Here is a 14,366-nt window from a genome sequence, read left to right on the forward strand (position 1 = left end):
TTGTTCTGGATATTATGAGAACTGCCATTTAGTCAATGATGCAAATTTAAGTCCTCTGGAGTTAGAGACACACATGTTCCTCAACATAGCAGTCCATACAATAACTGATCAGAAAGAGTCAAATAACACCAATGGAAAAAAGAGTGATATCTATTAGTGTTGACACCAGGGAGTTCTATGGTCAGGTAAAAACCATATCAGATCTAGCTCAACTTACACTAAGCAAGTTAAAATTTGTATACATGGACCCCAATATTCATGGACTGATATACAAAAAAATTTAAACATCCTGGTGTTTGAAACTACTGCATATTAGCCTAATAAAAATTGCAACCACTATGGCGAATGAAACGATTTTAACTAAAGGATAGTGAATTATATTTTATTTTTAAAAGAAATTTATCCATTTACTTCAAGCTGACATGCAGTGTAAAAAATTAAAACATTCTGGTGTTGGAAATTATAATAGCTTAATCCAACTAGTGACCCATATGGTGAATGAAGAGCAGTATTTCACCTTCTAGAGATAACAATCAAGAATGATTTTCTTAATACCTGTTCCAATACTGGGCATACAATCTCTCAGTTGCTTCAGCACTGAGAATTTATCTTCTCTCCAGTATTCCAGGAGCATTTCTTATCTTCCTAGAGGGGAAGTTTTATATAAAAGTCAACATCTTCTGCAGGCTCAACAATGGACATTGACCTGATCTAATGATTTGCTTCCACCATACCCTACCTCACCTGATGTTCCTGTAGCTTTACATGCTAGTCCCAGGAGGCAAGCCCTGAAGGTACTGTCTTCTTCTCTAATGTCATTGCTACTTTTCCTTATATGTTTTGCCATCTTGAGCTGTTTACACAGATTGCTCACTATTTCTTCCAGGAGCGATATATTTTTGGTAATAATGCATTCTTAATAATCTAATCATATTACTGTGCACACCTGTACATGAGCAGTAGGTTGTAGCTCATAATGAAGAGCAAACTTAGCAGTCTATTTGATAAAAAAAGTTCAGTTTACTTTCACTTATAATTTTCACCACTAAATCTTTTTTCTTTTGTAAAAAGGATATGCAAGTGTGTGTGTGTGTGTGTGTGTGTGTGTGCACATACATGTGTGTGTGTGTGTGTGTGAATAAGTAACATACTATTTTGTGATGCTTTCAGCAAAGAATGAAGAAATGCTGCCTCAAGTACAGTACAGGTTGTACCTCTCTAGTCCGGCAACCTCGGGACCTGACAGGTGCCGGACCATGGAAATTCACCTTTTTCCTGGATAGATAGTGACTTGTGCTTATGCTTGGAAGCACTAGCACCACTTTCTCTGCATCATGGTCTCTTTGAAGACATATTGAAGGGTTAAATGTCGTATAGTAGCTTCTCAAATTTTGCGAGTTTTTAATTCAACGTATTTTATTGGAACACACACAAAAAATAAATAAATAAAAATTTTGACGGCGGAAACTTTAATTTCGACGGGTTTGAACGGCCCGCCAACGTGCAGACGACGTGCATAATCGTGTAAACAGCGTCATTTCTCTTATGTACAAAAGATTCATTATTGTTTATTATTGAATGTCTTTTTTATTGAATTAATGTTTATGTGTGCAAAATGAGCAATACAATTCATTAATAATACGTAGAATATTAAAACACACGAGGAAATGACACAGCATTGTTTTCGTTGATTACAAAACCAGTGACTCACTGGTTCTACATATAAAACTGAAGAAAACAAGACCTTGGTTGTAGCTGCAGTAAAATTAATATGGTTGTTTTAAGTAATGTTATTTAATGTTAATAAATGGAACAATAGAAGTAGCTAACGATAATGGTAAAGAAAAAAGAGAGATCGCGTATGTAAGTGCGCACACGTGAAAACATATCGTCATTACTTTACATAAGAATATGAAAGCAACACTTATTTACTGTTCATATATATTTTAATTAATGTTTCTGAATTTGTTTTTATTGAATTAATGTTTGTGTGTGCAAAATTAACAATACAATTTATTAATAATACATGGAATATTAAAACACACGAGGAGACGAGATGACTGCCGGCATTGTTTATGCTAAAGCTTACAAAACCAGTGACTGATTGGTTCTACATATAAAACTGAAGAAAATAAGACCCTGATTGTAGCTGTAATAAAATTAATGTAAAAAAAATTAATATGGTTGTTTGAAGTACCTGTAATGTTATTTAATGTTAATAAATGGAACAATATAAGTAGCTAACCATTAATGGTAAAAAAAAAAAAAGTGAGTGCAGGTATGTAAGTGAGCACATGTGAAAACATCATTACTCTACATAGAATATGAAAGCAACACTTATTTACTTCTCATATATATATTGAAGGGTTAAATGTTGTACTCTGTATAGACAAGAAGCAGAGGGAGGGAGGGAGCAGCCGAACTGCCGGATGTAAACAAACCTTAATTTCTCGCGGCTTTGGGTTTTTTTTTTAGGGGATTAGCCCACCCGGGCATAGGTCACCGACCCACATTGGGGCCTGAGGGGCAAAAATTCAATACTCCTGTAATAATAATAATAGTTCAGATAAGTAAAAAAAAAAAAAAAAAAAAAAAAAAAAAAAAAAAAAAAAAAAAAAAAAAAAAAAAAAGGGCTGCCTATCTACCTATTGGACAAACTAAAATCGTTCCGGACCACAGAATGCCGGACTAGAGAGGTACAACCTGTAGTAGTAAAGATCAAGTGTTGGGTAAAATTAAGCATTTTTAATTATCCAATAAAGAGTCAGATATTTTTCTTATACTGTACAGGTGTCTGGGTTATCTGGTATCCGGCTGGATAGTAAAATCAGATATCCTGTGCACCCCTAGTTTGAACTACCCAGAAAATATGTCATATGTGATTGGAGATAAATGCTGTACAGTATATGAAAACATGGAATTGAAAAGGGTAAAGAATATACTGTATTGTAATGCATTTGAGCTAAAAATAAATGCTTGCATCAGTGCCAAGATTTCCCATGACGTCACATCCTCCACACAGCTGTGTTGTTAGATAGAGTGAACTTCTTAGTACAGTACTGTACTGTACAGTACATGATATTGGTACTGCCATACTCCTTATTTTTTATTTTTTTTTGTGAAAAATCTAACCATGACAATCATTTTTTCCATATATCAGGCAACCTCTGACAGGTTAATACCCAATAACTTAAATTTCCAATCTACTTCATATGTGGATCAAGTGAAACATCATCATTATCTTTGGGACAAGTATTCTCTGGTAGGTCCTGGTGTCTGGACCCAACAAGAAGAATGTTACTCAGAGCCTCAGACCAACATTTTCATAACCTATGATTATTGAGCTAGCACAGATTTATACAACCATACTAGTGGTCAAATAAAATTAATTTGTAAAATAACTTCAGTTAACAGTTTTGTCTTCTAATCCTGTTCTCCTTTCTTTAAATTTTTCTCTCATTAACAGTTTTGTCTTCTAATCCTGTTCTCCTTTCTTTAAATTTTTCTCTCATTGATACGATGCAATGAACCTGACACAAGGGTTGACTGATGGTCCCAGAACACTCCCACTCCTATGCCTATGTAATTGTCATCAATGTTTTATGGCCATTGTCCACACTTGCCTAGATTAAATATAATTGCCTGATGCTCCATGCTGTGTACTCTCTTGCAGCCTCTCCCATCAGGTACTATACAGTACTGTATAGTACTGCAGTATATCTTACAGAGTATTGTAATGCATATAACTCTGCATTTTGAACTTACCTTTCCTATAACTCCTTCTTCAAACCGAGGCAAGTTGTACAGTGTATTTCCTGTAACCTTTCCAAAAATGGTGTGCTTGTTTTGTAGTTCTGGGGTTTGACCAAGAGTGAAGAAGAACTGTGAGCCATTATCATGAGGACCAGCATTAGCCATGGCAACCAGTCCCCTACGAACAAATCGTAGACGTGTGTGGAACTCATCCTGTCATGGAAGAAATTTTTTTCTTCTTGATGAACTGAATGATATTAAAGTGATGCATCTAAGCTGAAAACAAGCAATTAATGTTACTGTACTTCTCACCCACATAGTTATCATCCCATTACACAAGGATGATGGTTTATTGGTCTGAAAAAGTAACCAATGAATGAGAATTCAGTTTGACAAGCTTAGTGTTTTGGGGTCTGATAGTTCAATGAGCCAGCTTTTTTCAATTTAGTGAACATTTTCATTCATGGAGTGGGTTAGTCATGCTTTATCACTGGCTGAGTCGCCAGCTGAGGTAGTGCACTCGTAAGCTTGTTTTCTGTACTCTGAGGTGAAGTCACTTGCAGATTGACCCAGCGAACTTAAACAACATAGAAGCATTTGTATTGTGAGTGCAGCACAGGCTAGTATCGTATCACCTGTACACTTGCTAATTCTAACCAGGTTTGCTCCCATTAAAATGTCTCAAAACAAATGCAAAAACAATGGTACTGAGTGCAGTAGTGCAAACAGAAAACCAAGTGAATACTATCAAATATCATTTTGCCTCTAAGATGATCATAGCTGACTTGACCCTTCACTTCTTCATCCCATCTGTTCATCTTTCTACACCTCAGCTCCAACTTAATTAGCATATACGAATAAAGAATAAGAAAATTAAATAATACTGTTGCATTTTGTTTTCTCAATAAAACTTAAAAGTAAATACCTAAAGAAAAATTTGGCAATCTTGGTGTTATGTGACCTGACTGGCACTTCTTGATAGTGGGTGACCGACATTGTTTACATGGCTACTGCTCACAGGACGATTGTAATTACAGCATTTGTTCAGTATTTACTTAGGAAATATTAAAAAAATATTCTGATTTAACTACTGTACTTTAATCTTAAACAGCTTTTGTTCTCTTAATTACAGTAGCCTCAGGTTATTTCACAACTACCTAAATTACTACCATTTTCCTATATACATCAGTTACTGACATAAAGTTTAGCCTATTATAGGTAATAAAACAATTGACTAATGAACAAAGCTTCATTAAGACATCATTTCCTGATAATCAAAGGGTTTTTTATTATCTATACAGTACTCATGTAGTATATAGACTGTGTGGATGCCATCTTGAACATGTGCACAACTCCAAGATATTATGTAAGAACTCCAATGTTTACATCTGGGACAGATTTAGTGTCCTTCATGGAAAAATCCAAAAAAATTGTAATACGAAAAACTTATTTCTTCATATTTTTTGCCTTTTCATATAGTATTGGGGAAAGTTTTCAACTAGCAGTAATCGTACCTTGGATAAACCTCATTGGCTACAATACTGCCAATGGTAGGAATGCATTTACCATCTATAGAAAAATTTCCTCAAGTTGCTGGTTTAACTTGCATAACCATCATCCAGTATTACCACCAATTCTGTGGGCACTGAGTCAGTCAGAGGCAGCATGGCTGTGATGTATTGTGCTATTTTCATTTTGTACAGTTCTCTTATTTTTCCATGTTGTACTTGTACCAGAACACTACATTTATTGTTGTCTTTAGTAAATAAATAAACCTTCTCAGATTTATTTGGGTCCACATCTTATGTAAGCTCCAACCAAATGCACTGGGAGTACAATGCAGTATAGTACAGCATACTACAAATAAAATTAATTCTGTAGTTGTTTGTTTCTTATCAATTTCCCCAGTTTGAAGACATAGCTGAAATTTGGTACAGAGGTGCAAGAGGCCTAGGGTATGATTGTGCACCATCCATGTGGAGCGGGTCATATCACATTAGCCGTCAGTCAACACTTTTGATGACAGAGCTGAAATTTGGTAGGGAGGTGTGGGTGGCCACCTAGGGGATAGTCATGCACTATCTCATGTCCCTCCACCAATAACCTGGGTGGAGCAGGTTAACTCATCCAGTAACACATTTTTAATGTCCTTTATCATAAAAAAATATAATTTTTATTTACAAAATATTTTGATACATTTATCATGAGTAGAGTATCATTTTTTAGTGTTATTAATGCTACCCAAGGACGCCCTCAAATGTCACTCGGAGGTAGAAATAATGCTGTTGCAAATGCTGTTATAGAGCTGTTTCTTACAGCACTCTGACTTCTAGGAATGTATCTAGAGCACTATAAGAGATATGTCTGTATTACTGACAATTTATTTATGCTTTTTTCAATTTCATGACTTTTTCTTTCCTCCAAATTTTATAACTTTAAAAATATCCATAGTACAGTATATTTTCCTTAATTAAGAAATACTATATGATACTTACTCTGAATGGTTTGCCATAGATGGATTCTCCACCTTCTCCACTTCCAGATGGATCACCACCTTGAGCAATGAAGCCTGGAATGACTCGGTGAAAGACTGTGCCATTGTAGTAATTTTCCATACACAGTTGCACAAAATTTCGGCAAGCTTTGGGTGCCTCTCTGGACCATAATTCAATGTCAAAGTCCCCAGCACTAGTAACAAGCAAAACCTGAAATTAAAAAAATAAATAAATAAATAAACAAACAAATAAGCATTAGCACAGGACCTTGAAAAACCCTCAAATCTCCTCATCAGTAAAATTTCAGTTTAGCTCCACTATTTCATTTCTTAATAAACTTTGATTGCATATACAATTAGGCCTAGAGTGAATTATCCATGATCCAACAATGGACGACCTAAAATGGAACAGTTTTATGAAGGAATGCCAGAATTGATTTATGACTGGATGCTCTTGCATGACTTAGCTGCTGGGGGTATATTAAGGTACTAGATGTATGTTCACAGATCTTAGAATGTGGTGGTAACACAGGACTGTACAGTACTGACAATGCTGTACAGACTTTGACTTTGTCAAAGCCTTTTGACAGTCGACCTCATGAATGGCAGAAAATTAAATTGAAAGGATACAGACTACCATAAATACTATTGTATGATAAACGTAACTAAAACAAAAACATACACAATAGAGATTGCTTCCTAAACCTACTTACAGAAAACACAACAGTAAAGGTTCTCCCCTGTTACTGTAGTGAAGTGTATGGGTGTTGTATCTCACTCTTCCACTTGTGCTTAAATAATCTTGACTAAGAGGCATAACCTAAACTAAACTCAGTGTTATGCATACAATATACTGTACTGTATTTACTTATCAGATAATCAAAACACATTACAATGAAGTTGAACACTCTAGTAACTGAATGATACACAGTATGTATTGAACATTTTAATAATTCCAAGGCTAGCACAAGGTTAATTTTCATAACCACAATCACTATCAGGGTCCTCACTCCCACCATAACCAGGGTCATGTACCACATTTGCTGTTCATAGTATCGTAAGGTTATGTTCATCTCATTTATTCATATCAGATTATACACTTCACTCAATACAAAATCTGTAAATGGAAAACTATTTTGTATAAAATTAATGTAAGAACACAGGTGTTCATGTAATTAATTAGTCACTTTCTAATGACTCTTCACTAATATGTCTCATCATAATGGGACCTCTGTGTGTGAACAGGGATCACTACCACTGCACCACAAGGACAACAAAAGCAATACTGCACCTGTACTAGGCTTTGTTTTATTTCACCAAAGCCTGTTCATTCATCTTATTTTTAAGCAATGTGAAATAAAACAAACCCTAGTAGCTACTCCTCGACTTACGACATACTCGACCTACGACCACCCACGCATACGACCTGCCTCAGTCAGTATGACCACCCGCACATACGACCGCCGCAGTCGGTACCAAAAATTTTTCAAATGACGCGCGTATTTTCTAGACCGAAACGTTTCCGTCCCGTAAAAGAGCGTCGCGTGGGCTGGGTCGCCTCGTGACTACAGCAACCACGCCGTAGAGCGCTTAGTTGGTGTTTGGCTGTCGTTGTTGTTAATAGTGATCGCTCTGTGTACTGACAATATTTTCGTATCTAATTCACTTTACAATGACTGGCAAGTGTAGAAGTGAGAGTGCTGGTGGTGCTCAGAAGAAAAGGAGACAGTCAATTACTTTTGAGACGAAAATGAAGATAATAATGCAGTATGAAAATGGAAAAACGGTAGCAACCATTTCATTCGACCTAGGCTTCTCGCACTCGACCATATTGACAATTTTGAAGGACAAGGAACCTATAAAGGGAACAATAATAACGAAAAAAGACAAGGTCCTATTCATGAGATGGAAAAATTACTTGTGACATGGATGGAAGATCAGATACATAAGCGTGTACCCTTAAGCCTTCTAACCCTACAGGCTAAGGCATGAAGCCTTTTCAAAAGCCTGAAGGAGTAGGCAAGAGATGAGTGTGACCAAACCTTCACAGCAAGTCATGGGTGGTTCCAAAGGTTTAAGAACCGCTACAGTTTGCATAGTGTAAAGGTGGGTGGAGAGGCAGCAAGTGCTGATGTGGGTGCTGCCGAAGTTTTTAAGGAGGAGCTAGATCATGTCATCGTGGAGGGAAATTATTTGCCTGAGCAAATATTTAATGTGGATGAAACAGGCTTATTATGGAAGCGCATGTCAAAACGGACATACATCCACAAAGAGGCGAAAACAATGCCGGGATTCAAGGCATTCAAGGACCGAATCACACTTCTGTTGGGAGGGAATGTAGCTGGTTTCAAGATAAAGCCCTTCATGATATATCATTCAGAGAACTCAAGGGCTTTTAAACATGTCAGCAAGCACACACTTCCAGTGTTTTATTAAAGTACAGTGACCCCTCGTTTAACGAACGCCTCGGTTAACGAAATTTCGGTTAACGAACTGCCTTCCATAAGGATCTTCAATTCGGTTAACGAACAAAAATTCGGTTAACGAATTTCTTACGAACCGACCTCAACATGTTTTCGCTTGCACTGGCCGGGCAACCAGCTTTAGTATCAGTCTGCCAATACATTAATCGGTTCTAGGGCTTAAATTCCTAACTATTTTAGTAAATATCAAGAAGTTTATACTATTCAATAATTTTAAAAGTTTAATATTCAATTTTTTAGTCATTTTAACAATTATTGAACATAATTGAAGGTAAAGTGACTAGTTTAAAGCGCAGCATCCAGCCTCTTAACACAGCAAACAGGCGTTAGTCTCTGTTTTCACTGGAGGTAACATCTTGCTTGAGACTCTCTTCAACTAAATGCTTTTTTCTGTGTTTCCAAGCAAATTATTGGTCATTTTGAAATATATTTTACATATTGACAATATATAATGCAGTACAGTGTTGATTTAAAGAAAATAATCTTGAAATACACCAAGAGAACTAAAATTTTATGGGTGAAATGGTGCCGTGGGGTGACTTCTCTTCCACCCCAATGCCTTCTCTTCTTCCTTCTCCTCCACCCCCATTGTAATTCCCATCATCATCATCATCATCATCCAGGAGCCTTCTACATACACACCTCAAAGTAAGTGAACTTTTTTACCATTTTTGTTGAATTTAGGAAATTTTTGGTGAGCTGGAACCAATTACCCAAAAACCCATTGAAACAATGGTTTCGGTTAACGAACTTTTCGGTTAACGAACGACCTTCTGGAAAGGATTGAGTTCGTTAACCGAGGGGTCACTGTAACAAGAAAGCCTGGATGACCCTAGTACTGTTTGAGGATTGGTTCATGACTTGTGTCATTCCTCGAGCCAAGGAGTATTGTCTGCAACAAGGGATTGCATTCAAGATTTTGTTAATTTTGGATAATGCTCTGGGACACCTACCACACCTGGAAGACCTACACCCTGATGTTAAGGTAGTCTACATTCCACCTAACACTACCTCTGTCATCCAACCTATGGATCAAGGTGCTATTGCAGCTTTTAAATCTAATCATTTACGTACGACCTTCGCTCAGGCTGTTGCTGCTACTGAAGGTGAGAAAACGCTCAGAGAGTTTTTGAAGGACTACAACATTTTGAAATGTATAAAGAACATTAGTGCAGCATGGGATGAGGTTACAGAACAGTGCATGAATGGAATACAGAAGAAAGTCATGAAAAGATATGTGAACAGTTTCAGAGGATTTAATGAAGATGAAGTAATTTCTGAGATTAGTAACAAGATACAGTAATGGAGTTGGGTAAACAGCTTGAGTTAGAAATTAATAATGAAGATGTTGAACAGTTTGTTGAAAGTGTAGCAGAAGAGCTAAGTAACGAGGATCTTATTGAACTGGAAGCACAGAAAAATGTAGAGGAAGAAGATAGTCTAAATGTAGAAGAAGAACCTGCACCCCCCAAAAAATTTTCAGTGAAGCAAATATGGGGATGCAAATGTTTGACGGAATGGATCCAAATGTTGAGCGTTTTGCCAAAGTTGACAGAATGGTCCAAGATGCACTTGCTTGCTACAGGAAGATTTATAATGAAAAGAAAAAGCAAACTGTGCAGTCTAAACTGGACATCTATTTTAAGAAGTTCCCCATTGCTGTCTCCTCACGCCCCACCAGTGCTGCCTCTTCACTCCCTAAAGATGATCCAATACCTTCAACCAGCAAGTTTCCCTTGTACATAAACCTGTCTGAAGAAAGCGACATTGATAACCCACCCAGCCCTGTCTCTTCCTCTGCTTCATCCAATTAATATAGTCTCCATGTATACCTGTAAATAGAAAATTATGGGGGCCCCGTGTGCATTCAGCTGATTACATTAAAGAGGTAAGTGCACAGTAACACAGTATCCATTCTTCATTAATACGGTAATTACTTTTTCTGTACTGTATTTCATTTTAGATTTTACATGTATTATTTTTTTGCATTTCTGAGTTACGACCAATCCGACTTACGACCTGGATTTGGGTCTCTAACCCCGTCGTAAGTCGGGGAGTATGTATATGTATATAAATATAAATATATAAATATATATATATATATATATATATATATATATATATATATATATATATATATATATATTATATATATATATATATATATATATATATATATATATATATATATATATATATATATATATATATATATATATATATATATATATATATATATATATATATATATATATATATATATATATATATATATATATATATATATATATGCTGATAACCACAAGGAAAGAAGAAAACACGAAGTTCCCAAGCGCTTTTGTGTAATTCACATCTTCAGGGGTGAGTACAGACTAAAGAGAAATACAAACCAAGGTGTATGTATACAGAGGAGGGTGAGACCAGGTCCACAATGGTCAGGTATTAGGTAATGACCCTACTAATCTTTAAATAGCACACAACGGTTGGTGGTCAGGTCAGATGGTCAGGTGACCTGATCATTGTGGACCTGGTCTCACCCTCCTCTGTATATATACACCTTGGTTTGTATTTCTCTTTAGTCTGTACTCACCCCTGAAGATGTGAATTACACAAAGCGCTTGGGAACTTCGTGTTTTCTTCTTTCCTTGTGGTTATCAGCATATACATATATATATATATATATATATATATATATATATATATATATATATATATATATATATATATATATATATATATATATATATATATATATATATATATATATATATATATATATATATATATATATATATATATATATATATATATATATATATCTTGATAAAATCACACGGGAAAAGGGAAACAACGGAGCACCTTAGCTTTCGTCTTTATTCAAGACATCTTCAGAGGCAACTGGATTACATGGACAGAGAGAGGCTTAAATATACAGGGTGACCTTATAAAACATGAGGTCAGGTCATAATGATGTCATCCACTAATCCCCACACCAACACACACGTAGAGGAGCTTAAGAGAAGGGGGGTGACGTGACTAGTCAGGTCAGGTCAAAAATAAGGGACCCACTAAATAACTATCATACATCTAGATCAAAGGTTTTCAAAGCATTTTTAACCTTGGGCCACTGACAAATAAATTTATGTGACATATTATCAGTTTTGAACTGACCATCACTAAGGTTTATTGAATTTAATTCCTTAATCAAACTAGCTTCAACCAGAAGTCTTTCTGTGACACAAGATGATTTAAATACAGTACTTCTAAGTTTTTTTTCCCAAGCAGTGGGATGATTATTATTCCTAACATGAACGAACAGGGCACTGCTTTCAGATGCTGTTCTGATATTGTACTTATGTTGTTTGATTCTGAGCTGCAGTGTTTTTCCTGTCTGTCCTACATATAATATTGAACCAATAAATGAACCTGGAGAATGCAGCAATACCAGGACCTCCCCGCCACCCCAAACCTGTTTACATACGCAATGTCTTAGCTATAGTAAATAGTAGCTCGTTAGGGCTACAGCATATCTGTACAGGATTCAGTGAGCAGTGTTGTTCTTTTAATCTTTACAAGCATTTTTTAATTTACCTATTTCTTAACCCATGAAGTGTGGTGTGTCTCAATAAGAGACACTTACCATGCTGCTCAAAGACGAGGGTCGATATTGGTGACTCTTTTATTTTCAAATGGCCTGCCTGCATATGTAACACTCGGAGGCTGGAATTTTGTTACATCACAGCCTAACCAGTGGTTCTCAACCAGGGGGGAATTCCCCCCAGGGGGGGAATTCAGGTTTTCAGGGGGGGGGGGAAACTGATTCGGGAGCAAGAGATATGTTCGATGAGAAATCAATCACAGAATTTTGGCCCTTGATGTGCGATTCCTACCCAAAAGTGGCAGAAAGAGCTATCCGTGCATTGCTTCCGTTTGTGTTGACATATCTTTGTGAGTCAGGCTTTTCAACTCTGTTGCAAATTAAAACGAAGCAACGTAGTAGATTAGAGGTAGAAAATGACCTGCATTGTGCCCTTTCTAGCACTCCTCCGCGTATCCCAGAATTGGCGAAGAAAAAACAATCACAGGTTTCTCATTGACTGTAATCTTCATCTGAATAAAATTAATTACAAATTTACAATATCCTGGTATTCTATTGAACTTTTTGTTTATTGCATTATGCTTCAGTTTGGTCTGTTAAGTAACTCATTATAAATATAAAAAAAACTGTTTTACTTTTATTCAAGTTTTATAAATCCATCAACATTTTCAATTGGCATTTAATTTGTAAAACTCCACTATAAAAATAATCCATGTAAAATTGTAAATGTATATGTACTAATATGGAAAAAATAAAGGATTTTCAGTATTATATTCATATTATTTGGAATGCACTTTTTGAGGCAGACAATCTTGGAAAGGAGGGGGGAATGACATTCTGACATATGGTGAAAGGAGTGCATGGGGCAAACAAGGTTGAGAACCACTGACCTAAACCATCCAATAAATGAGAAAATAGGACAAAAGATGCCGGGCTGCATAATTCAAATCACGCATTCATGGGTGGAAATGAGGGATATGTCTATTTTAGCCATTTCGTGACTTGAATTGTGTGCTGCGAATAACTGTTGTTAAGTTATAATACAATTATGAGCATTTAGTGTGTGCCATTTCAAGAATTTATTGAGCATTTCCTGTACCTTGAAAAAAAATTAATCAAAGATATCCATGGTGACTATTAAATTACCGTTGTTACTTATAAAATTACCTGTATTTTGACTTAAGTGCATTGAGAAAAAGCTGTACTAAACTTCTTTACTTGTATTGTCAGCCAGCAGTGCTTTAACCCATCCCTGCCGGACAAACCTAAATTACATAACTAATATTCAAGGTCATTCTCGAAATCTACCGGGTATTTAGCACATTCTCAATTGTATTAATATTTTCATGGATTTAACTGCTTCAAGGTTTCTGCATCAATAACCGTAGCAAACAATTACAGTACCTTCCCCTCAGTGGACGGCTCTTGAATGTATATGTTACTCATTTGAAATTGATCCTCGTGGTGGTTTCCAAGATATTATTTCCCTCTTCTCTTCTACAAGCACTATTTATATGCCTTTCGGGTTATATTACAGGTTTCCCGGTGAACCATCTGACTTCATACTCCAGAGTTGTTGTGTTTACATCAAAGAGCATTATAATTAATGTTAAATATATACCACGGTCAAAAGAGATGCTGCAAATCTATTTATTTTTTCAGGAATTACGAACCAAACAAATCGAAATTGACATAACCAAAATTACCCTCGTATTTTCAGGGTTTGATAATTTTTTTTTGTAAGTTATTAGTGGTAGTTTAACCGTAGTAATTATCTAACATTAGCGAACTTTAGTTACAAACAGAGAAGAGTTCCTTGTTAGTCATGGCGTTCAGCACTATTTTTTTGGCACTATTTCACCATTACTTACTTCAGGGCAGATCCAGGAATATCAAAAGGTGGGGTCCAAGATGTTGTGTATGGGGGAACACGGTGATCGCAGCGAGCTCACCCAGCTGGGGGTTTGGGGTGGCGTTGTAAGCCCCCCTAGATTTTTTTTTAATCTGACCAATATCATACTTTTTACTTTTATCCTCT

The 14,366-nt window shown here is 36.1% G+C and overlaps 1 protein-coding gene and 1 pseudogene across 1 annotated transcript in view; both read right to left on the reverse strand.

Moving 5' to 3' along the window:
- Positions 1-13,938, reverse strand: part of LOC121867037 (spliceosome-associated protein CWC27 homolog) — a 39,206-nt gene extending 25,268 nt beyond the window's left edge. The window contains exons 1-3 of the mRNA XM_042366780.1: positions 13,733-13,938; positions 6,249-6,458; positions 3,766-3,966 (exon numbers count right to left, since the gene is read on the reverse strand). Coding sequence (XP_042222714.1) covers positions 3,766-3,966; positions 6,249-6,458; positions 13,733-13,774 — 453 coding nt within the window. The 5' untranslated portion in view covers positions 13,775-13,938. The remainder of the gene's footprint in view (positions 1-3,765; positions 3,967-6,248; positions 6,459-13,732) is intronic.
- Positions 5,161-5,311, reverse strand: LOC121867051 (annotated as a pseudogene).
- Positions 13,939-14,366: the final 428 nt, after the last annotated feature.

Source organism: Homarus americanus, unplaced genomic scaffold (assembly GCF_018991925.1).
Source record: "Homarus americanus isolate GMGI-L3 unplaced genomic scaffold, GMGI_Hamer_2.0 scaffold48226, whole genome shotgun sequence".
NCBI classification, from domain to species: domain Eukaryota; kingdom Metazoa; phylum Arthropoda; class Malacostraca; order Decapoda; family Nephropidae; genus Homarus; species Homarus americanus.